This window comes from Monomorium pharaonis, unplaced genomic scaffold (genome assembly GCF_013373865.1).
Source record: "Monomorium pharaonis isolate MP-MQ-018 unplaced genomic scaffold, ASM1337386v2 scaffold_69, whole genome shotgun sequence".
NCBI lineage: Eukaryota > Metazoa > Arthropoda > Insecta > Hymenoptera > Formicidae > Monomorium > Monomorium pharaonis.
In genome coordinates this window covers 1-25,863 of record NW_023416011.1, presented here as the reverse complement: position 1 = coordinate 25,863, position 25,863 = coordinate 1, and the positions used below count along the sequence as shown (strand labels likewise).

At 47.7% G+C, this 25,863-nt stretch overlaps 2 protein-coding genes across 2 annotated transcripts; both read right to left on the bottom strand.

Annotated features, from left to right (window-relative positions):
* Positions 1-210: 210 nt before the first annotated feature.
* LOC118648783 lies at positions 211-10,988 on the bottom strand. The gene is made up of 4 exons (XM_036295199.1): positions 10,768-10,988; positions 6,729-6,809; positions 1,912-1,974; positions 211-644 (listed from the first exon to the last, which is right to left on the bottom strand). Exons 1-4 carry the CDS (start codon positions 10,986-10,988, stop codon positions 476-478), a joined length of 534 nt encoding a protein of 177 aa, XP_036151092.1. The 3' UTR covers positions 211-475.
* Positions 10,989-13,389: 2,401 nt separating this feature from the next.
* Positions 13,390-14,304, bottom strand: LOC118648782. The gene has a single exon (XM_036295198.1). The coding sequence runs from the start codon at positions 14,302-14,304 to the stop codon at positions 13,390-13,392; it is 915 nt and encodes a 304-aa protein (XP_036151091.1).
* Positions 14,305-25,863: the final 11,559 nt, after the last annotated feature.

Here is a 25,863-nt window from a genome sequence, read left to right as displayed (position 1 = left end):
ATTTATACATAAAATATTTACATAAAATATTTACAATAATACAACTATTATATCCTGACAAGATCACAGGACATCCCGAGATATATTCAGGATGATCCTGAGGACGTCCTGTGCTATCTGGGAATGTTCTGTGGTAACTGGTTCTGATCGGTAATGTCGCAATATTCTTCTATGGAAATTTTCTTTCTTTTAATATCTTTTTGTTCTTGCAATTGTCGTTGTAATCTTCATAACCGCTGCCGTAAGTAAACAATTTTTTTTTTAATATTTGTTTCCGTGATGAACTGCTTGTTAATTTATTATGTGTTTGTGTTTCCTTGTCTGACTTATCATCTAGTTTATCATCTGACTGGTTACATTCATATATCTCTTGATTTACTTCGTTTATAATTTTTTCATTTATAACTGGATTAGTTAGATTTTTATCTATTAAAGAATAGAGTTTTGAATATTAATTAAAGGATTTTGAAAAATGTTAAATTAAAATAAAAGATTTACCTTTACTATTTGAAAATGTAATCTTATTATTAGAAATATTTGCATTAGCATTTGTTGCTGTTGGAATTGCATGTGGCTGTAGACGATTTTTTAAATTGTTTAAAAACATAGTATCTTCAAAATGATCTCCACAAACACGATAATTCCCACACAGCACACTTTATCCTAGGGATGTCCCTAGGATGTCATTTTGAGATATCGCAATATCGTTGGATATCCGTGGACCGTCTGCGATATCCAAGGGATGCACAAATGTCCACCGATTTGACATCCTGCAGATATCTCAAACGATATCCAGAGGATGTCCAAGGGATTTCCTGAGATATCGTAATATACCCTAGTAAAAAAATTTGTCAGAATTAAAAAAATTGTTTTCCGGATTTCTGATAAATATTCCGATTTTTTATAAGAATTAAAACATTTCTCGGAAAAACTTTAAAAATAAAAAATTGTGATTAATTTAGAAAATTTTTGAATATTTCTAAGTATTTTTGAGAGTTTCTAAGAATTGAAAAAAACTTGAACAAAAAATAAAAAATTCTAATTATTTTTACGGTAATCTTGTAAAAGGAAGAAGACTATAACAACATGTTTCAGCCAAGCCACAGTTGTACCCGTTAAAGCATGTTTAATCTCTATATCTGAAAAAACGGTCATCCATCCAAGTGTTAACCATCGCAGACGTTGCTTGACTTCGAAGACCGTACGCATCCTAACGCCACGTGATAATCCATGAACACTTCTTGTCTATGCATACATATTTGTTATGCATACATATCATTACAATAGATGTTATCAGAAGGATGAAATATGTATAGTTAACTTATATTTTTATGAATAAATATGAAGTTTTAGTTTTTTATTCATTTTTACATATGCGTGCAAAATAGCATGTGGAATAACTTATTAAAAAGTTTGTTTTTGCTCTGTTTATATAAAATCAAAAAAATTTTTTAATGTCATTTTTTATAATTTTTTAGTATTATTAATATATACCACATTATTTCGATAAGTGTACTTTCTTTATGTTCTGTTTTAATTTACGTTTCTTAGAGATTTAATTAACGCTTTTGTCACTCGTTTATTACATTATAATTAACTTTTCCTTTACACTTGATTTACGCTCTATTAATTGTAGAGATAAAGGATATGATGGGATATTATCTGAATGTAATAGGATATCGTAAGATATTATAGAATATCTTACAATATCTTATAATATTTTAAGATATTTTTTGGGAATATTGAAATATATTAATGGGACATCATATGATATCTTAAGATATTTTACGATATTTTAAGATATTTTTATAGGATATCCCGGGAGCTACTCATTGAGATATCCGTGGGATTGCCTTCGTCTGTCTGGGATAATTTGGGATATCCTCAGGATAAAGTGTGCTGTGTGGGTTGTTATATAAATTTTCTGTTGACTTGTCAATAGTACGTCCACAATTTCTTAACCATAATTGAGCCCTAAAAAATATCCAAATATATAAATCCAAATATATAAATATCCAAATATATAAAAATCGGAGTTACTTAAAAATTTTATAATACAAAAATGTTAATGTTATGTTGGTACTTTGTATCCCTATGATGATAATACTATGTACGGGACTGAGGGACGCCATGTAAAAGGAGGGACGATAAGCGGTCCCTGTTGAGTCTCGTGTGTGGCAATAAATCACGTATTATTCTTAAGGCTGTTGTATTTAATTAAGTTACACAACAGTATTTTGGCGACGAATAAAGAACCTACATAGTGTATGGGAATCGAATAGTCAAACCTATCAGAGACCACGTCGAAAAGCTAATCGAAAATTTAAGTGGAAAAGCAAGATCGTGTTCTTATAGAAAATGGCACTCATTGGGTCAATCGAACCATTCAATTCGAAAGAATCGGATATCACAACATACTTAGAGCGTATCGAACAATTATTTGTCTGTAATGATATAAACGAAGCAAAAAAAGTGTCAGTTTTCCTAACCTTAATCGGAGGAGATGCGTATGGAGTATTAAAAGATTTATTAGCACCGTCATTACCTAGTATGAAAACGTACGAGCAGCTTAAGAAGTCATTGTCGAGTCATTACAGTCCAAAACGGTTAACTATAGCTGAACGTTATAAGTTTTAATCAGCCAAGCAGGAGACAGAGGAGGATGTGAAAGCATATGCCGTCAGATTGAAGAACTTAGCTAAGTATTGCGAGTTCGCTACTTTTCTCGAAGAAGCACTTCGCGATAAATTTGTATGTGGAATACGTTCAGAGGGAGTCAAACGAAAATTGTTAACGGAAGATAACCTTACTTTTAATAGGGCGTATGAATTGGCAGTGGGCATAGAATTAGCGGAAAGTCAAGTTAAAATTATGGGGCCAGAGACAATTTCGATCAATAAATTAAGGTATCAACGAGAAGGTCAGTCAAAAGGTGCATCCAGTCAAGGTAGTAGAGTCAAGGGCCAAAATCAAGGGCAAAAAACAGCGGGCAACTAAGCCAAGTCATAGTCAACTAGCGAGTCGAGTCAAATGCAAACGATGTCTTCGCGTGCACTTCGAGGGCAACAAGTGTCCAGCTATCAACTGGACCTGTTATTCTTGCCAGCAGACGGGTCATACTGCAAAGTCACCATTATGCAAAAATAGAGTTCACAGTCTGCAATCGGAGGAATCTGAAATCGGTGTTAGCAGCGCAGTCGAAGATGAAGAATCATTGGAATTGGGCTTAATACAGGAGTCTACGGAGGGTGAACTGTATCATGTACATTCCGTTACAAAGTCGAGAGAAAACGAAAGTCTGAAAGTCGCGTTACATATCGAAAATAAGTTAATGACTATGGAAGTTGATTCGGGTGCATGCAAGTCGGTCATTCACGTCAACGATTATAACAAATGGTTGTCGCATTTAGCCTTAAGATCTGTAAGTTTTAAGTTAAGAGTCGTAACAGGCGAAAAGGTAGAAATTGTCGGTCAAGTCTTAGTCAGAGTCAGGTATACGACCGAAACATTTAAGCTACCATTGATTGTGTTGAATGGAAAAACTAAATTTATTCCTTTATTAGGTCGCAATTGGTTGAATGTATTAAATCCAAAGTGGAGAGAAGTAATTAACATGCCTTTAATTATTAAGTCAGTCAGTCAATGTAAGGTTGAATCAAGTCAAGTTGATCATTTTGGGGAAGCTGCGAATAGTCGAAAGCGGTTGGTATTATCTATCAGGTCACAGTTTGGAGCGGTTTTTAAGGAGGAATCAAACACCAGCATCAAAAATTTCAAGGTCGATGTAAAGCTAAAAAAAAAGGCAAATCCAATATTCCACCGTGCGTACCAAATGCCATTTGCGCTCAAGCCTAAAGTCGAAGAAGAACTATCCAGGATGGTGGAGAAGGAATATTAAGTAAGGTAACTCACAGTCGATGGGCAAGCCCCATTGTTGTCATACCCAAGAAGAATGGGAAAGACGTTAGGATTTGTGTCGATTTTAAAAAAACGTTGAACACTGTCATTGATACCGAACATTGTGTACTACCCCTACCGGAAGATATTTACGCTAACCTTAGTGGAAGTCGATGTTTCACAGTCATCGATCTTAAAGGAGCATATCAGCAACTCGCAATAGGGGACAGTTCTAAAGAGTTGTTTACTATCAATACTCATTTGGGGCTGTTCAAATATAATCGATTAACGTTTGGTGTAAGGTCGGCCCCGGGAATATTTCAGTCAATTATGGAAAGCATTCTTGCTGGCTTGAAGAATACTCAATGTTATCTAGATGATATCCTGGTTCATGGAGCTACAGTGGAACAATGTTATCGCCGAGTTTGTGAGGTTTTCAAACGTCTAGCGGAATATAATGTCAAAGTCAACGCGGAGAAATGTAAATTTTTTTAAACAAAGGTTGAGTTCTTAGGACACATAGTGGATGCCAATGGAATTCATCCGACCGGGGAAAAAATAGAATGTATCCAGAAGGCACCGGCACCAACTAATGTGACTCAGTTAAAGTCGTACTTGGGATTGTTAAGTTATTACAGGAAATTCATCCCTATGTTGTCGGCGAAGCTTAAACCATTATATGAGTTATGTAATACAGGAAGTGAATTCCGTTGGAATGACGAGTGTGAGAAAACATTTCAATCAAGTAAAAAGCTGCTCACATCGGACGAGGTGCTTACGCACTTTGATCCAACGCTACCAATCGTGGTCACGTGCGACTCGAGTGGTTACGGAGTAAGCGCCGTACTAAGTCATATAATCGAGGGAAAAGACAAGGCTGTTTTGTTTGCCTCAAGCACGTTGTCGCCAGCAAAACAAAAATATTCCAATTTGGAAAGGGAAAGCCTTGCGCTGATATTTAGTCTAAAGAAGTTCCACAAATACATCTACGGCCGAAGATTTATTTTGTTAACAGATCACCAACCACTTCAGTTTATTTTTGGGAAAAACAAAGGAATTCCGGTAACAGCAGCGGCACGCATCACGCGATGGGCTTTAACATTGTCAGCGTATGATTATGAAATTCGGTATAAAAAGGGCAAGCTTATTGCTAATGCAGATGGACTATCACGTTTACCGATGTCGGCAAGTACGGAAATCCCAGGCTACTTGAATTCGTTTAGCTTGTTGAATACAGTACCACTACATGCAGGAGATGTGGCAAGAGCCACCCAAAAGGATAGAGTGTTAACTAAGGTTATCGAATTCACACTATCGGGATGGGCAAGAGACGTGGAAGATGAGGCGTTAAAACCATATTTACCAAGAGGCATGAACTGTCAGTCGAGAATAATTGTTTATTACTGGGAAACAAGGTGATCATTCCTGAGTCGTTGAGAACAGAAGTACTAAATCTTTTCCATGAGCAACATGTGGGTATCGTCCGCTCGAAGATGCTTTTAAGGGCCTATTGTTGGTGGCCAGGTATAAATGACGACGTCGAAAAATTCATATCATCGTGTGAAGTTTGTCAACAAACACAAAACTTTTCGAACAGTAGCACCTTGCTTTCGTGGCCTACAGCGCCAAATGTCTTCTATAGAGTCAATATTGACTTTTTTCATAAATACAATCACACATTCTTAATGGTGAGCGACAGTAAGTCAAAGTGGATTGAGGTTAAGCTAATGGACCATGGATCAACAGCAAGCGAAACCATTTTAAAATTAAAAGAAGTGTTTGCAGTGTATGGTTTACCAGTGGAATTGGTCTCAGATAATGGTCCGCCATTCAATTCATCGGAGTTCAGGCATTTTGTCAGGCAAACGGAATTAAACCAGTCAAGTCTCCACCGTATCACCCCCAGAGTAATGGTAGCGCAGAGAGGAGCATTCAAACAGTTAAAAAAGGATTGGAAAGAGCATTGTTTACGGAAAAAGGGAGAGATATCGGCAAAAACGTATTATTGACTCGTTTGATAAACTTCCTTTTTACGTATCGAAACATTCCATCAACGGTAACGGGAAATCTCCCGCGGAAATATTTTAAAATGAGACCCGGAACTCGATTGACTTGATTAAACCCTTTTCTAAAGAAATAACTATGGGCCACAAGGGGGACGCAAAAGAGATTCGATTGTATACGTTAAATGAACCGGTATATGTAAAAAATATTCCGTTGAAGATGTGGGAAAAAGGTAAAATTATAAAAGTGCTAAGTCACTCTACTTATCTCGTTCAAATAGCGGATAAAATTAGATTTGTACATGCCAATGATATTCGCGTGAATCCATATATGGCCGGCGGAGCCGATGGCGAAACACAACCTAGTATTACGGAGCAACCTATGGCTGTGGATTATAATAAGGGAAATGTTTCGGCGAAGGATGAACAGGGGGAGGAGGAAGTTCCGGCCTGTAAGAAAGAAATCGTGGAAGAGCAGGCTAGTTCGCAAAGATCGATCAGTAAGAGCAATAATTATCCTAGTCTGGAAAGTAGTACTTCCAAAACTTACTCCACTCGCTCGGGCAGAATTGTAAAACCGCCGGCAAGATTAACTTTATAAGTGTACTCTGTGACAGTATGTAAGAAGGGGGAGAAATGTTATGTTGGTACTTTGTATCCCTATGATGATATACTATGTACGGGACTGAGGGACGCCATGTAAAAGGAGGGACGATAAGCGGTCCCTGTTGAGTCTCGTGTGTAGCAATAAATCACGTATTATTCTTAAGGCTGTTGTATTTAATTAAGTTACACAACAGTTAATATGTAATTTATCATTACTTTTACCTTTCTGAATCGCGTAGAAATCTGAAGAAACTAAGCCCAAGCATTTGTCCGAATATATTTTTACAATTTTCCATTACACAAGAGAATTAATCCACCTTTTTTCACTTTATATTATATGTTATATGTATATATACCCTGATGGAAATATGTCACTGTGATATTTTATTGAAAATCTTTCTCAATTGACCTCTTTTCACGAAGATTCATTAATATTCATTAAATTTAATTAAAATTAATTAAAATTTATTTTTTAAGATTTATTAAAATTTATAAAATTTATTTTTTTTTGTTAAATAACAATAAAATAAATTTAATGAATTTTATTGAATTTTAATAAATTTTAATGAATTAAATAAACTTTAATAAACTGTAATTGATTTTAATGAATTTAATGAATTTCAATGAAATGGGTCAATTGAGAGAGATTTTCAATAAATATTTTTATCACAGATTACACTATAACGAAATTTATTTCTGCGTAACACGTTTTTTTATACTATAATACTATATAATACTATATCATAGGTTAAATGCAGCCACAGGACGCAGCCATCTTCTCGGTTAGAACAAGCTGACGCATGCGCACTAGAAATGTGTTTCATCAAAACCGTTCACTGTCGCTACTGTGTATACTGTGTCATTGCAGCAATGTTTTTGTGTTTACTGGGGAGTTATTATCAGTTGTTAAAATAACCTCTAGTTCCTTGTTTCTCCTCCGACAAGTGCGCTCAGATCGCAACATTAGTAAAGCGATTTTAGCCGACCACGAATTTCGCGGCCCGAAATCGAGCCCAGTTTTTCCGGGGAAAACCGTCTGAATTTAATCTCCTTCTTATTCCTCTGTGTTTGTGCCTGACGATCTGAGGAGAAAGCAAAGATTAGTTCTATCCAGTTCTATCTATGGTGATCTATGGTGGAGTTAAGCCCTTGTCTAGTGCGTGATTAATTTAAGTCTTTTTCGGGCGCGCGAGTACTTATGAACATATTTCACCGACCAATTTTTAAACGTATTTTTGTGATAATTGATACATAAGTTACTCCGGATTTTGCGTCGCTGTGTGACTCCATTCACTCTACCATGGGAAACAACCTTCAAATGACAGGTACGTTTTTTTCTGAATATGCTAATCCACTTTGTTTACTTTCTTAATATTGGATCAAGCCTTCTTATCTATTTCAATAATTGATTGTCAATCAAGTCGATTATGTCCATGATCTTGTTTTACAGTTTCCTTGATGTGCTGGACTATATAAACCCACATAGAAATAAAACCTCCAGTAGACGTCTAATGGACGTTTGCCATGGAAGTTTAAACTTCCAGTGGACGTCCATTAGACGTCCAATATAGAGCCATTAGAAATCCACAGTTCCGCATTGTGGACGTCCATTAGACCTCCATTAGACCTCCATTAGAGGTCGTCAAAAAAGTCTATTAGACGTTGTGTGGATCATTAATAGAGGCTTCACGGAGCCTCGATGGATGACTGACAGACGTTTCGTGGATCATTAGTATAAGAGGCTTCATGGAGCCTCGATAGATGATTGACAAAATAAAAATTTAAAATAAAAATTTTATTTCTTTTAAATTATTTTTATCAACAGTACATACTAAATTTAGGACACATTTTATTAATTAATTAAATTTAAATTATATTATTTATTTTAGTCTTATTTGTCTTTGGTAGGTTTTGAACCTGGGACCTTAGGATTACAAACTTTGTACTCTATCTGCTATGCCAATTTGACTCATCGATATGGTACTTGTTATTGTCTACATATACCTATATGTTATAAACTGACGCAATTATATTATTTTTTATAAAAGCAATTAAATTTTGCAAACATATTAAAATAAATAGCATTAATTTATTTACTTATTAATTTTATTGTTAAATTTATCTTTTTCCATAACCCTTAATAATTTGATGGAAATTGCGATCTATTAACATTAATACTTTGAAGCGTTCAAATTGGTAATTAGATGGTTTTAACTATATAGATCATATATTCTAAGAAAAATTGAATAGTACATTTATTATTCTGTTTTTGTTTAGTACATGATAAATTTAGATTTTGTGCATTTTTTTGTGCGCAGTAATTGTAGACAAAACCGTTATTTTTGGAAACATTATCTTTATGATAATTTTTTTAAATATTAAATAGATCTCTCATTCAGGATGTTATAGTGTTGTCTAATTTTTGAATCAATTACGACGCGCATGGACGGCTCAAAAATCGGACAGTATTATGATATCTTTTATGAGATATTAAGCTGATATTATTTAGCTGTGATATCATAAGGATAACATTTTCAAGAAACTTAAATGAAACTCTTCCATGAGATATCTCAAGACCTCTCTTAGTAAACGTCTCTGATAAATGTTACCATTTGGACATCATTTTCCAAGATATCTAAATGTCTTCTTAAAAAAGTTCTCTTAAAGTTTTCATTCTGACAAGCGTGTTGTCTGGGTAACTTCTACCATGAAAATAAATGTTCCATACAGCTATGGAAGTTTAATGGATACCTAATGGACGTCTGTCTAACTTCCATCATGGAAGAAAACATCCAATGGAGCTATGGATGTTTAATGGATCCCTAATGGATGTCTATCTAACTTCCACCATGGAGGTAAACCTCCAATGGAGCCATGGACGTTTACTGGATTTTTAATGAACGTCTATCTAACTTCCGCTATGGAGGTAAACCTTCAATGGAGCCATAGAAGTTTATTAGATCCCTAATGGACGTTTATTTAACTTCCGCCATGGTGGTAAACCTCCAATGGAGCCATGGAAATTTACTGGATCATTAATGGACGTCTATTTAACTTCCGCCATGGAGGTAACTCGTGCCCTACAAACATTTTATGTCAGATTGATTTCGAAGAAAATTTCAAAAATAATTTAGTTACATTACTTTTTTTTTAAATAAAGATAGTGATTGTGGCACAGTGACTTGTGTGTTTGCTCTCTGATTACACAGTTTTGAATCCAAGTCTCGGGCAGAGAGCAGACACACAACTCACTGCGTCACAATTGTTTGTATGGATGAAGTGCTTTTTTCACATTATATTATAAGAGCTAATAATTAATAGAATTGTTTCTTTGATTAAGTATTTTATCTTTGTTTGAACAAAGGGTTCATTAGATTCAGCATAAGTTGGCCTAGCAGATTACAGCGGATTTCAAACAGGCCTTTTTAGGTCAAAGCATTTCAGCCAGTTAACAGAGGGATGTTTAGTGTTATCAAAATTACATCCTAAAGTAAAGTATGTACATCATAGAAATATTTGTACATTTAGTATAAACAACAACAAACGTACAATAATAATTGAAACATCTCTTTCTTTTATAGGAAAGATCTGCTTGTTTGGTTTGTAAAAATCCAATTGGAAGAATACGCACATTTGTTCGATGAGAATCAGAATTTTGCCTGGTTGGATAAGATGGATCAAAGGACGTGGATTAAGGAACATCTGCTCGATTTTGAGACAAAGTTTGGTGCAATATTTCTTTAAGATTGGGAGATTTCTGAGCGAATAGCTGTACAATTCCGTCATATCACGTGTGAAGATCTTACTAAGTTAAGGAACAAGAGAACGTAATGAGGTAGACATTAAATTATTGTTGTACTTTTTTACTGCGTTTTGTAAATATATATAAAAATTGATTACATATATTGTATTGTATTATAAATATTATGTGATTAATGTAAAAATAAATATTATTAATTATTATATTTAATATGTCAGCCCAGATAGCACAGAGAGTTTGAAAAGAACTCAATTGTATGCCACCAATTATGAATTCTTTGTGAGATGCAAAAAGAATTATTTTTATAAAAATAATTCTTTTTGCATCTCAAAAAGAATTCGTAATTGATGACATACAATTGAGTTCTTTTTGAACTTTCTGTGCTATCTGGGATGTTTATTAAAATCTAACCGAACCTTTTTTTTTTTTTACGAGGTGGGAATGCATTTACGCATACCTCCGCCACGGGTGTTATTCGGGCGGGGATTATGTGGGACTCACGGGTTTACGATCGGGAAGGCTAATCCTTCCCGACCGCGTGCAATACCCGTACTACCCACTAAACCCACCTCGGATGGCCTTGGCCGCGCGATATCGGGAACCCACCGGGGATCGCTTCCAGCATTACTGCCGGTGGGCCCCCCACGCCGACGCGCCAATGGCGCGCGCGTCTTGTCAGGCGAGCAGGACGAATGTGATGCCCCGCTCCCCGACTGGTCCATTATGGATCTGGCCATCAACTGGAGGACGGCAAGGGGAGACTGTTATCTCAGGTCTTCCCCGGTCGCCACTTCTCCTCTCTCCCCCCCCCGTCCACAATGCGTGTAGGGGGAGTAGAGACGGGGGGAACGGGTGTTTCGGTCCCCCCCTTTTCTCTCGCGCTGGGAGAGTCAAGGGCGGGGGGCGAACATCGCCCCAGGCAGTCGACTCCCCCAGCGGCCCGCGACATTTTAGTAAGGGGGGGAGACTCCGCGCCCAATTTGGTTGGGCCGTGTCCCTCCCAGCGAGTATATGTTGTTATTACAGCGGGTCCGGGGAGGGGGGAAGGGAAAGAGCCGTGTTTATTAGCCCACCCTCCCGGTCCCCCCTGGACCGTCCTCTCCGTTCGCCTGCCGACCTCGCGTTTAACTCGAGGCCGACGCGCCCGCCACTCCTCCCCGTTCCCGTCGTTCGGGGGACGTCTACAATTGCCCCCCGCGGTCCGCCGGATACCCGAGTGGGGTCGTCTTGGCGGCGGCCGGGGGGGCGGGGGGCATTAATGCCCGGTCGCGGTCCCCGCCCATTGCGTCTGGCGGGCGACCGCGTCGCCGGCGGCGAGAGGGTGCGTCCCCTCGCGCCGGCATCTCCCAGGTCCGGAGGGGGGGATCCGCGGAAACCGCCCTCCCCTTTCTTCACCCTCTCGGCCTCCTCCTTCCGCGACATTACTGTCTCGCAGAAGGAGAAGGCCATCTCCCACGTGGACTCGTCCCTCAGCATCGCTCGTACCAGCGTGCCAAGGGACAAGTCCTCGCCGGGCCGTAGATTGGCCCTCAGGACACCGCGCTCTCCTCTCCCCACGCCGGGCACGTGTCCAGCGTGTGTAGCGCAGTGTCCACCTCCTCGTTCTCGCAGTGCCAGCAGCGAGCCGTGTCCTCCTTCCGGATTCGGCACAGGAAATCACCGAAGCAAACCGTGCCCGGTGCCATCCGGAAGGACACCCTGCCCCAACCCCGGTCCAGCCAATCCGATAATACTGGGGCCAGGGCCCGGACGGTCCACCGGCCCGCGCAGCCCGGACTTTCTAGGCGCGCTCTCCACTCCTCGACCAGTGACCGCCGGGCCTGGAGCTTTAGCAGGTAACGGGCCTGTCTGTAACGGCACCACCCGCCTCCCAGATCCGTCGCGTCCTCGCGGAAACGCTGGCTTGCGCCCTTGCGACCAGATCCAGGGGGGCATGCCCGACAGGGCCGTTGCCGCCGCGTGGGAGGTCGTTACGGTACGCCCTTGACGCCCTTATTGCCATGTGCCGCTGCACCCCGTGCAGCAGCGACACGCTAACCCTACTGGCCGACAGGGCGTCGGCCTAGATGGGCGCACCATACAGTGCCGTAGCTTGCACTACCTCCCCGTACAGGCGGCGCCACCTCCCGCCCCGGGGCCCCCGACGTTGGGGAGCAGGCGACCTAGCGCAGTCGCCGCTTTCCCAGACGCGGGGCCAGCCGGCGGAAGTGCTCGCCAAAGGTACCGCTCCAGGTACCGTCCAGGATCAGGCCCAGGTACTTCACGTACGGCCCGATCCGGACGGGGGTGTCGCCAACGAGAACCCAGGGCCTCTGGTGTGGCGGGGGACCACCCCTGGCGGAAGCCCTGTGGAAGTACAGGGCCTCCGTCTTGCGCCGCGCCACTTCGAGGCCCAGGCCCTCGATGGCACGCACGGTTCGCTGCGCGGCCTGTTCGGCCGTCCTCCTCACTTTCCCCAGTCTGACCCCCCCACAACAATCGTGTTGTCCGCGTAGCAAACGATGCCGCATCCAGGGGGGAGGGCAATCTGCGGGACCGCGTCGTAGCCGAGGTTCCACAACAGGGGTCCCAAGACCGACCCTCTGCGGGACACCCGGCACACGGCCCTTCGCACCAGGACTCCGTCCTTGTCCTGGTAGGCCAGCCGCCTGCCCCGCAGATAGTCCGCTACGACCTCCCTGAGATACGCGGGCACCTTGTGACGTACGAGTGCCCCGCGTATCCGGTCGTAGGGCAGAGTGTTGAACGCATTGGAAATATCCAACGCGACTCCCATCGCCACCCCGCCCCGCTCCACCGTCTCTCCCGCGAGGGCATGAACGCGCAGAATCGCGTCGATCGTCGATCTGCCCTCGCGGAAGCCGTACTGCTCTCGATGGAGCTGCGGACCATCTCCGCCCAAATGGCGGTTGACTCGGCCGGCAACCACGCGCTCGAAGAGCTTGCCGGCCTCATCAAGCAGGCATATTGGTCTATAGGCGGAGGGCGTCCCGCCCTCCTTGCCCTGTTTGGGCAGGAGGACCAACTTGGCCTCCTTCCAGACTGGAGGGAAGCGGCCGATCCGCAAGCAGGCGGTGTACAGCCGCGCCACACGGCGGTCCCACCCGAACCGCAAGGCCAGGGCTAGGACCCGTCCGGGCCGGGCGCCTTCCGACCGGCGCCCATCTTTCTTAATGCCCGGAGGAGTTCCCCGGCGTCGACGTCCCCGACCTCTTCGCCCCCGGCACCATTCTTGCGGTTACCAGGGCGCGTCGGAGGGGAGCCGGCTGGTGGGGGCTCCCCTTCCCCGTCCGGAAGAGGGAGCCCACCACCCAGCCCACGAAGCCTGACTCCAGGGATTCTGTCAACGGAGGGGCCCGCGGTCTGAGCTTCCTCATGGCCGCTCGATATGAGCGCCCCCACGGGTCCGCCTCTAGGGAGGCCAGCATCTCCTCCTATGTCCTGACCTTTGCCGTCCGGATGGCCACCCCGAGGACGGCGCGCGCGCAGCGGTACTCCGCCTGCGCGACGGCCTCCTCTAAGCCTAAGACTGCAAAGGGTCCCGCGGCGACGGCGGCGGATCCTCTGCAGCACGCGGCGTGCGGCGACCGCGGCCGCCCGCAACCGGGCGATCTCCCGGGACCACCAGTACGCAGCGCGGCGCCCGCGATTTGACGGGGGACCCCAGCGCACGAGGCATCGCACAATCGCACACTCGCTGGAGATCTTCCCGCAGGGATCGCGCCTCCTCATCGACCCACTTGTGGGTAAGGGGACTCGGGGGGTCTTTGTCGTAACCCCCGTCCTCGCCCCGTATGCCCACGCGGAGGCGACGATCGCGGCCGCTAGGGCGTTCGCGTCCAACCGGGAGAGCGCCCACCTAGGAAAGCCCCGGTCCCGCACCGCCGCTTTTTCCTGAGCGGGGGGGGGGGCGGGGCGACGTCGTTGGTCGGCGGCGGAGTCGGGGCCGATCCGGGAGGGGGCAGCCGGGAGACTCATCTCGATGTATAGGTGATCCGAGAGGGTCTCCACCTCGGCCATCACCCTCCAGCCCGTCATTCTTCGGGCGGCCGCGGGGGACACCCATAAAAGGTCCACAATGAACTACTAGCCCCGCCCCGATTGGCGAGGACAAGACCCATGGAGGCGGCCCAATTCTCCAGAATCTCGCCCCGTACGTTTGGCCGCAAGGGATTCCAAGTCCTAGATTTGTATTGAAATCCCCCACGACCAGGACCAACTCGCGGAAGTGTCGGAGGAGATGATCTCCAATCTCCGCGAGCCGGTCCTCAAACGACGCCCGGGTCCAGGCTGGGCGGCAAGTAAACTGCCACCACCAGCACTGGACCCCAAGCAGCGACCACGAACCCCCCCTCCTCCTCCCAAACGTAAGAGGGGGGGGGGACTCGGTCGCGTCTCCGCGCACCCACGGCCAACCGAGTTGCCGGCATCGGCAACCCAACTGGGGTTGCCGGCCAGCACCGAATACGGCTCGGCGGCCAGGCCCAACCCGAAGCCACGCTCCGCCATCGTGTGCTCGAATAGATCCTGCGCACGGCGAGCGTGGTTCAGGTTGGCCTGTATCACGCGTCCGCGTCGCGGGAAGATCACGGCGCGGGGGGACTCACCTTTGGCAGCCCCCACTCCCTCCACTTCCATTGGGGCATTTATTCCCCGGAGAGGCGGATCAGGCCCTTCCAAACGGGGCCTCTTCTCACAGGGCGCTTCCGCCGCCACGTCGCCCTCTACGACGTGGGCAGTCACGCCCGCTGCGGACGGATCAAGGGCAGTCCCAGCCGCCGTGCTGCGGGCCGGGGACCCTTGTGATCCGCCCCTCTGTTCTCTTCTTCCTCTACTTTTTGCCCCTGGTTGGGGGGGCCCTACAAGCCGGTCCGCCCACCCGGTGGTCCGCTTCTGCCCGCGGTCGGGCACCTCACGCGCTCCTTGCATGCCGCCGCCCTATGTCCGGGCCGACCGCACCGGTAACATAGTTCGGTACGACCGACTCCCCCGTTGGGGCAGCGCGACCCACGTGCCCCCTCTTCATGCACTTAAAGCATTGAAGGGGCCGCGCCGCCAGCAGCTGTACGCGGCAGATCGCCCAGCCGATCGTAATGCGGGCCGCCGCGGCAACCTTGTTGCCGCGCCCACCGGGCACCGGACCCAGGAGGTGCTCAGCCCGTCGTAAGACCCCCTGACGGCACCGACCTTGACCTGCTCCTCAGCACATTCCCCCGCGTCGCTAATCGCCACAGCGCTCTCTGCCTTCGTGGCGGAGTCATCCAGGTCTCTGACCCCGGAGCTCCGCCATCTTGACCGGCAGGGCGACCCTCCACGTCGCTCCTGTCGGTCAACGCCTTTTTCAGTCGGGCGGCCAGTTCCTTTGGCTTTATCCCGGCCGCCCTCTCCCGGGACCTTTAGGACCAAGGCCCCGGATCCCCAGGTCGGCAAGGTTGACGGCCTTCTTTGCTCTCACCATGGCGTCGGTGTAGCCGCCCTCGCGGCAGGTTATCGTCACCGCCGCTGACCTGGGGACCCTCCTCCTCTTTATCTTTGGGGAAGGCACCTTCGGTCCCCCGGACGCCGCTCCGGCCCCCGGCCGAGGCGGCTGTCGTCCCGGTCCCCCGGTCGGGGGGGTAGGAAGAGGAGGAGGCGGGGACGATACTCCCGGCCCGACACCCCTTTTCCCCCCTCGCGCCTCATCCGCCGACCCAACCACCTCCGTCCAGAGGGCAGGCTCTCCGGCGGCAACGAAGGCGGACACCGCGGTCTCGACCTCGATGCCGGTCTTCGCTGGGCCGTCGGCGCGGCAGCCAGCGGAGCTGGTCGCTTTCCACTCGTCGCGGAGGCGGGTAGAGGAGGTCGCGGTGGCGCGGCGCCACCGGCCACTTTCGAAGACCCGGCCGCGACGGCATTGGCCGCCGCCCTCATCCTCCTCTCTCTCCTTTTAGCGGTCCGGCCAGCCGCCCGGTCGCCGAAGGCACCCCCTCCCCCTTTCCCAGGGTTCGGGTCCTCAGGCCCGTGTACTGGGGGAGGTCGGGCGGGTGTCCGCGCCAAGGGCCGCGAGTTGTGCTCGCCCAATCAGCGTGGCACATCACTTTTTCGCGCCGATGCACCTCGAAATCGAGGTCCTCGCCTCGACCGAGACCTCCCTTGCATCAATGAGCTCCCCGATCAGGGCCGTCATGCGTCTATACGCTAAGCCCTTCTCGGGGTTGCTCGGTTCGTCCCGTGGTCGGCTGTCCAATACCGCCGATACTCCACGGATCGGCGGCCGCCTAACCTCGTCGGTGGGACGCTGGGGTGACACCCGCCCCGGTTCCCTGATCACTCCTGCTCGTTGTCGGTTGTCCCGTCGGAGGGGACCACGCGGCTGGCCGCGGCCCAACTTTGTCCCCGACCGCAGGGGAGGTAACGGGAGGAGCTCCCGACTCTGACGACGAAGAGGTGAACCAAGTCCGTCATGCGCTCCTTATCCTCCCCCTTTTCTTCTTCTCACTGGGGGCCGTCGCGCGAGCTTTTTTCCGGCCGAACCCCGCGCGGGTAAGGGCGGGTCCTCGCGCGTCGCGCTCCTTCTTCAGCCGCTCCTTCAGCGCGGCAATCTCCGCCTTTAGTTCGACGACCTGGCCCCGGAGGTCGTCCGCTCTCTCTTCCCCCGGAACCCTCTATTCACCTCCTGGGCCCTAGTGTTAAGGGCCCTGGCCGCTTCCCTATGCCTTCGATACTGTCACGGACGATCCGCGCGGACAGTACCTTTGATGTTCTGGGAGCACCCCAGAGCCTTGAGCAGGACATCGAGGTGCTCCTGAACGCGTCCCCACAAACTCAACCGTCGAGGTCAAGCGGCATTCCCTCGCGGGCCCTCGCTTGCTCCTTCCCTGGCGTTTTCTGCTCAGCTCAGGGGGGGTACGGAGGGGTCCGTAATTTCCGCGTTCCTTCTCTCCTCAACCCTGAGCTCTCCTGCGCCTCTGCGCACATTTGCGCCGATACGAGCCAGTGGTCTCGGAGCGATCACGCTTCCTCTTTAACGAGGCCGAGTCCGAGCCCATATCGACGGTGAGCAGCGACGCATCGCCTACCGCCTCTACCAGTCCAATCCCCCCAGGCAGGGACGGACCGCGGTCGCCGGCCTGGGACACCGAGTCCCCAGGCTTGACGTCCGCCATCTCGGGGCCCCCGGCACACCCACCGCCGAGAGGGCCGGGGTCGTTCCCCCCGAGGGTCCTGGGTTGATCGGCGCGACCGACCCAACCCAAGCTCTAATCTTAGGGTCGCAGGACGTCGATGGAGTGGTGTCCCCTCCCTCGCTTGCCGTATCGAATTGGGCGGGGTCCTTCGACGACGTGCCGCTTATTCGCACCTTTGAACTTTTTGGGCCCGGCCTTCTCGACATTTCGGGGGTGGTGGGGAGACTGCTTTCTCCCCTCCCGCCGTGGCCGGGTCCAATCACGACCCTGGTGAGCATGACCGCTGGCAGGCCGGCCAGCGATCCAGCGCAAACGCTACCGGGGTTTGCGGACCCCGTGGGGCGGGCACCACCGTCGACCGGTGTGCCGCCCGTCTCCTCTCCCCCGCTACGGGGGTCATCCTCCCTTCTCCTTAAGTTTTTAGATTTTGTACTCATTTTTGTTTTATCCCACTACCCCATCGCGGCTCCGCCGACCGGGCGTGCCCTCACCTGCCCCGAAAACATGACCCGGAAGCAGGGCCCCGAGTTTCCCTGGGGGTCGGCATATGTCGCTGGCCGGAGGAATGTTACTTCTCCGGCACAGGACTCCAACCTCTTACTTACCCGCGGGCCGGGGCGTCAAGGCCCATGGCACCGCGGGTTTTCCGGGGTCCCTAGCCTCCGACCTCTGAGGTACCGCGATAAGTGCCGCCACACGGGCATCCCCGTGGACGGATGGGGCCAAAAAGAGGTCGCGACCCTTCCGTGGCCTTTCCCGCCACGGCGACCGGCACGCCCACGCCCGGGGAGGACAATCTCCCCCGGGACGCGGACAACGCCTACCGCGCGTCCCGGTTTCGGAACGGACGCGGTCACCGGGGACGCGCGGTTATCCATACCACGATGACCGTCGGGCTCCGACCCGGAATACGTCCGGAAGGCCCCGACGGTCACACCCGTGGTCCCGACCCCGGAATACATCCGGGCGGCCCGCGGGATTTCACTAGGCCAGACTTGACCCGAGAGGCCGCCGAGCCCCGACCTCGAAATACTTCCGAGCGGCCCCGGCGACCCCTACGCTACGAAGCCGGCCGCGGACCCTGAAAAGGGAGTATCCCGTTTGGACACGTAACGATTGGACACCGCTCGATTGGACACGCACGATTGGACACGCACGATTGGACACCGCACGATTGGACACCGCACGATTGGACACCGCACGATTGGACACCGCATTATTGGACACTGCACGATTGGACACCGCACGATTGGACACCGCATTATTGGACACCGCATTATTGGACACCGCACGATTAGACACCGCATTATTGGACACCGCATTATTGGACACCGCATTATTGGACACCGCATTATTGGACACCGCATTATTGGACACCGTACAATTGGACCCACACACACATTTACGTGTGTGTATGCAGATTTCTAATACAGTTTGCATGGGTTAGCGACTTGGACGGAGTGGGTGCGGGAGGGGGGGCCGAAGGCCCCCCTTGCACCCCCCCCCGTGTGTGTGTGTGCGTGCGAGCATTTTCTGCACCACATAGGTTTGAAACTTTCCACGCAAAACGAGATGCTCCTAAAAATACGTATATAGATATTTAAAATTCAATTTTTTTTCTGGCAAATCGAAGCTTTTTTCTGCCAGATATTTCTAAGCTTAGATAATCTGTCATATGATATATAAATGTTATTCACTAGAAGACTGCGGTGTCCAATAATGCGGTGTCCAATCGTGCTGTGTCCAATCGTGCGGTGTCCAATAATGCGGTGTCCAATAATGCGGTGTCCAATCGTGCGGTGTCCAATAATGCGGTGTCCAATCGTGCGGTGTCCAATAATGCGGTGTCCAATCGTGCGGTGTCCAATCGTGCGGTGTCCAATCGTGTGGTGTCCAATCGTGCGGTGTCCAATCGAGCCGTGTCCAATCGTGCGTGTCCAATCGTGCGTGTCCAATCGAGCGGTGTCCAATCGTTACGTGTCCAAAAGGAGGTCACCCCCCTGAAAACGTCCGAGCGGCCCCGCAACCAGCCCCCCCTCAGGAACGAAGCAGACCGGGGCCCGACACGCGACCAGACACGGCCGCGCGCCAAGGCCCCCGACCAGGTGATGTTCTGGCCCCCCATCCAGTGGTCTGCGGAGAGGAAGAGGGACGACGCGGGGAGAGACACTGCTCCCGCACCGCGCGCCTATCCCACCCTACAAGACCCGTTGGCCGTTTCCCCGATGCGACCGGAGCACCGGCGTGCAATGCATCGACGAAACGGACCAACATCCCCGGCGGGAATCACCCCAACCCCCACCGGCTGGGACCCATCCCCGCCATCGGCCCCCAACTTGGGGAACACCTCCGGCGGGAGCTCAGGGCTCCCCCAGCGAGAGCAGGCTTTAGCCCGCCATGTATCCCGGACGAGCCGAGCATCCCACTCCCAGGAACTCTAACAAGGGACCCCCCCACCCTACCCCCTCAGGAACACAAGGCACCCGGAGACCCGCCCGGGACACCCCCCCCCACCGGAGGGAAGATGGAAATCCTCCCCTAACGGTGCCGTGCCACCGGAGGTTTACAGTCAGGGTCCTCATCCCCTACCAACGATGGACCCACGAGAGGTCCTGAAGAAGTCGTTGGCCTCCTCTTGTGCGGAAACTACCCGGGTCAAAAGAGACCCGGGGAGCCCGCACTGTGCGCTCTTAGACCCCCGACGGCCCGCGGCCCATCTCCCGAACGGACAAGTCCGTCCGGGATCAGGGCCGCAAAGGTCTTTGGGGAGCCCTCTCACCACGGCAAGGTGGCGCACGACGAGAGGGAAAATCTAACCTAACCTAACCTAACCTAACCTAACCTAACCTTGCGACCGAATGCCCAGGTCGCCCAGCAACCAGGACCATCCTCGGCAGACCAGGGCACACGGGAGGTCCAACGCCACTGTTCGTGACAACTAAAGCAGAGAAGAAGTTGATAGAGGGTAAAAGCGTGGTTAGCATCATCCTTGAACGCGCCCAGGACCACACCGGCAGGAAGGGCCAGGAGAAATAGCCAGCCCGACCAGGAGATCGTGCCTTACCCCCGTGAAATAAGCGCGTTTGTTTTCGTTCCGTTCGATGACCTTGTCTTTAAGTTTATTTTCATGTAAGGCGCGAGTTCGTAATTTTTTATATTTAATATATCATAAAAGTCTATTTGCATTTGCAAGCATTTTGTGTTTAAGTTTACTAAATAAATATCATAATGTTAGAATTACCTATTATAATTATACTTACCCTTGTAATCATCTCTTGATAGTTATCATAATAATAGTACTATGCTTACCTGCGTTCACGTAACAGCATTCATAAAGTTACTTTCTCTTAATTTTATTACATACAGTCATGTTAGAAGCACAACTAGTGTGCTACCATTATTTTTGTTAAATATTATTTTATTAGACTCAACGCGACATTCTTAGTGTCATATGCATATTCGATGCATTTTTTAGTTTCTTAGCTTTATAAGCATTTTTTATTTAAAATTACATAATCTGTGTGGATTGCACTTTAAGTGCAATTCACACACAATATTTGCACTTGCAAGTGCAATCTTCAATAAGGAAGAGGGATACGCCAGACTGGAGGGGGTAACCCAGCGAGATGCCGCAGCGCAGCAACGCAACGCCGCGCAACAGAGAGTGGGGGCAACACCTCCGACATCCGTGGGGGAAACCGACGCCACGCGCGGTTGGCAGAACCCGGCGGAGGGGGAAGCCCGAGCGCTCCCGGCAGCGGCATGCGTGCGATTGGCGGATCCCGACGAGAGGGGGTAGCGTCCCTCTCGGTACTATAAAAGCGAGCGTTAAGAGCTCTCGTGAGCTTTCGCGCGCCGGATCTTTCAGCATTAACAACGCGGACAACCGAAAGAAGTTTTCGCGCGCTTTAACGATCCGTGAGCTAACATCTCGAAAAACGATAAACGAGATATCGCGAGTGCGAATGTTCGTGCTATGCACGTTAAAGAGAGTGAGCTCTCGCGCGTTTCGGCATAACCATCTCTTCGATAAGAGAGTTCGAGCGTGCGTGTGCAAGTAATTAAGAACATTAAAAATCGACCGAATGCGAGTAGGTTCGATTCCCGAATAGTGATAGTGTCGACTCGATTGTGAAGAAGCGACGCGTTCGGGACTTATGTGACATATGTGACACCAAGCTTATCAATAAAGCGTACTGTTTGTTATTTGTTACGAAAAAACAACATAGTGTTATCTCTCACTTACCTGACTGTGTGTCCGTTCCTGAGCTCGTGGATATTTCTGGCAACCTGAAAAGAAAGTAATTCTATTAAAAACGGGACCGCGTAAACCTGAAAATCAAATTATACTTACCTGGCGAAGTTCCTGTGGGACGACGAAGGCGATCCTGGGGACGATCCTGAGACGACGGCGGCACCTGAAAGAAAAGAGAAAGGAATTAGTCATAAGTTCGTTCGAAGTTCGTGTGTTGTGAATTTTCTCTGGGATATAATCAAGCTAGTGGTAGCTGTCCATCCGACGGAAGCAACACCGACGTGCGTTCCGGCGTTCCTGAGCAGAGCGACGAATCCGGGACACCACACCTTGCCTCTTGATAAGGATAAAGGGGCTGGCGACTGTGAAAACCTGCAACAAAAGGTTTGTGAGTCTTTACTTGTCCGAACTCGTGAGTCACGTCATTCGGTAATCCGGTCACAACCTAACCTAACCTTTTTTTGTTTGCGAGGAAGTGGGAAATCTTCAAAGGGGCCATCCTGAAGACGAACCGCTCATGGTTAGAAGACCCAACCACTACGCGGTAGGGAAATCAGGAGGCCCAAGACACCCGGGTAGTATGGGATTCTATGTGCGTACATCGCGGCAGATACTACGCACATAGCCTACCCACTAAAACCCACTCCCTATTGCACTTATCCTACGCTATCATTTGACGACCCCCCCGGTACTGGCTCAAGCCATTTCTTCAGTAGAGGTCGCCTTACGTGATTTGGGGACATTCCCCCTACCTGTACGGGTCTTAAACTTCTACTGGAATAAATAAATAAAGAAACATACTCAATACTACATTTCTATAAACAATACTACCAAGTAGGCTATTCCTAATCAGTTTAGGAACTCCTGTCTCTGCCTATTTATTTGGCTCGGATTCGGGGGCACGCCAAGCCTCAGGTTGAAGACTTCATGATACTAAGGGCCTTAACTCTCCTGCGATTAATTGCGCTTGAGAGAGAGAAAGAGCATTCATACCTCCATTCCCATTCATACTTGGACCTCCGCTTCCGCTGCACACCTCTACCATTCCATTTCCTTTACATTCATTCATCCACATGCGCTCTACCTCCTTTTCTTCCCTCCCTTTCCCCCTCCCTCCTCTTCTATCTTCCTATCCTTATAATTAAAAGCGCGCTATTGGTTTTTAACAATCCTAATCTCACTTAAATTTAGGTTATCTGGGAACGCCCCATTTTAATCTATTATGCTAATATAAAGACTATACATTAAAGCCTAAGCTTTGGTAAAACTTAAGTTACCAATTATGGTGTCTTATTTTATCTGGATTTTGTCTGTTGCGCTCCTCTTCTTCCTTCAGTAGCATAACCTTCTCCGCAAAATTTAATAGTGCTGCTCATCTTTCAGGATTCCCTATGGTTCTCTCCAATAGTGGACCTAATCTAAGATCATCTCCGCATGCTTCTTTTAATCTGTCCCAGTCCACGTCATCAGTAAAATCAATTAGAGTACTTCGTCGTATGCAATGTTCCACAGAAGTGGTCCTAACGCGGACCCCTGTGGCACTCCACTCGTAACCTCTTTATAGGCATTTCGCCATTCCCGATTGTATAGACAATTTGCCTGTGGTTCAAATAATTGCCGAGCAGTTTACAAAGATAGGTTAGTATTTTCTTTTTTCTTGCTGCTTCCAGTATACCCCCCGCCACGGAAGCGAGTAAAAACATTACTGATGTCAAGGCTTATCATTAGGACAGCTTTCTCATCCTCTACATAGGTGCCGACGATTTGTTTGACCTCTTCTATAGCATCTACGGTCGATTTTCCAGCCCTAAATTTGTATTGCCTGCAGGAAAAATTTTCTATCGATTCTATGTATGTCGTTAGTCTCTCACCTATCAGTCTTTCCATGAATTTACCCAATTCACTGATTAGGCAAATTGGTCTATAGGATGTTAATTCTTCTTTTTTCCCTGGTTTGTTAATTAGAACCAATTGGCCTTTCCATTCGTCTGGAAACAACCCTTCTTCAAAGCATTTATCAAAGCAAGCAACCAATACTGAATCAGAGGAATTAACGTTCCCTTGATAATTTTCCCGTGGATTTGGTCTACTTTAGGGCATTTTTTACTACTTATTTTTTTCGCCACTCTCATAATCTCTTCCTCTGTGATAGCCCACCTTGGGTTCCAATCTGAGACTTCCTCTTCTATATTCGTCAATCTCCATCCGGAAATAGATGGTTTATAATCTTATTGTTACATCGATATCTAATACCTGTGTAACTGACATATCCATTTCTCTAACTTATTACATACTAATTTATAGGGAAGTCCCCATGGATCCACGTCAAGCGTGCTCATTAATTCTTTCCAGCATCCGTTTTAGCTTTGCTTATTAGCTTACGCAATTTCTTTCTTCATGTCCGGAGTTTCCTATCTAGGTCCGCTCGTCCCAGTTTACGAACCCTAGTTGCCGTTCTCCATACTCTGTTGCATGCTCTTCTCTGGTCCACTATTTCATTGGTCCACTAATAGAGAGGTTTTCTGCTCCGTCCACATGTCTTCTTCATAGAGTGGTTGGAGATGTTTTCCATGAGATAAACCATTTTTTTTGCCCAATCAGCAGTAGACATATTATCCGTTGGGCTCACCACCTCTCGACAAGGGCTGCAGACATCATTCATTGCATCCTTGTCCAGGGTGGTTAAACTCCATTTAACCTCAAGTTTGTTCGTATTTTTCTTTTCGGGTATGTTCTTATTTCTAATGTTATTTATACTTATATTGATATAAAGATGATCCGACATGGTGTCAGTGTTGTAATCCACCTTCCATGATATGCCTATATTGACTGCCATTGTATTTACAATGGTCACGTCGACCGCTGACTGTCCTCTTGGGTGTGAGCATGTAAACTGTGGTTATCGTTAAGTATGTTCAGGTTCAGGTTTAAACTGTCCATCTATTTTAGCAAACTATCACCTCTAGAATTAGTCGTCGTATCCCTGCCTGTTGATCTTGCATTAAAGTCTCAGCTAGAACGATTGGGAATCCTCATATTTATTAACAACGTTATATAGTGAGTCCAATAGATCCTCGAACTCTCTTAGGTTTCTGTTGGGCGAGAAGTAGGTTCCAATTACTACTATATTTCCAAGCCCAATCGCTGCAAAGCCTATGCCCCGCTTTAGCTTCTTAATTGGCATCGTCGGACCAAACCTTTTCAATATATGGTTACTTTTGGCATGTTCTTCACCTGAAGACCAACATCCATCCTCATTTCCCTTGTGTGGTTCAGTAGGATTACCAACTCTATATTGTTTTCTTTTTGCATAATGTATAGCCAAGTCCTGGGCATAACTCGAGTTGTTGACGTTGATTTGTAACAACTTAGACATTTCCATCAATACTAGACCCATCCTCCGTCTCTTAGCTACTCTATCACCCTGTTGGGTTATACCTTTGTATTTGTTTCCGTTATAATAATGCCAGATATTTTTTCAATCGCTCTTTTCTTTATAGATCTCTCCTTTGTCGCGGGTACGGGACTTTTCCTGCTTGTCCTATCTCTTATCTACTAACTCACTGCTTTTTTCGATTAAGTCAATAACCTTTTTATTCTTTCTGACATTGCTGATTTAACTAAGAGTTGAGATGCCCTATATTTCCTCCATGTTATCTAAATCTCTTAATGTTTTATTTAAGAAATCTTTCGCCGGTGTCCCTATCTGTGTATTTTCTTCTGTCTTAGAGTTCCTTCCTTCAGTGTTTTGCATGTTTTCTCCTCCTATTTGTGTATCCGGTTCTGCTTTTATCTCCATATCATTACTTTTTTCTCTTTGTTCTTCCGCTTTATTTCCTAATTCTTTTTCTGGGGTACCCTTCGGGCTTATCGAGGAATCTCCGTCTCCACTTGGAGACCTAAGTTTCTTTTACTGGCCGGCGCTTTCCTGGTTGCCCAGAGTGTACATCCCTCCGATCCCGCTTTATGGTCATATCTATAACCGCGCTCCTCACATGGTGGACGTGGGCTTATTCTTCTACATTCTTGAATTTTATGCTCTTTGCTGCCACATCTGAAGCATCTACCTGTGCGATCCTCTCAGAAGGGCACAATTGTTTTGTGTGGCAATGTAAAACAACGAAACATTGCAGAGGTCGTCTTTTTAGCAGCTCAATACTTGTGCTAGTTTATCCC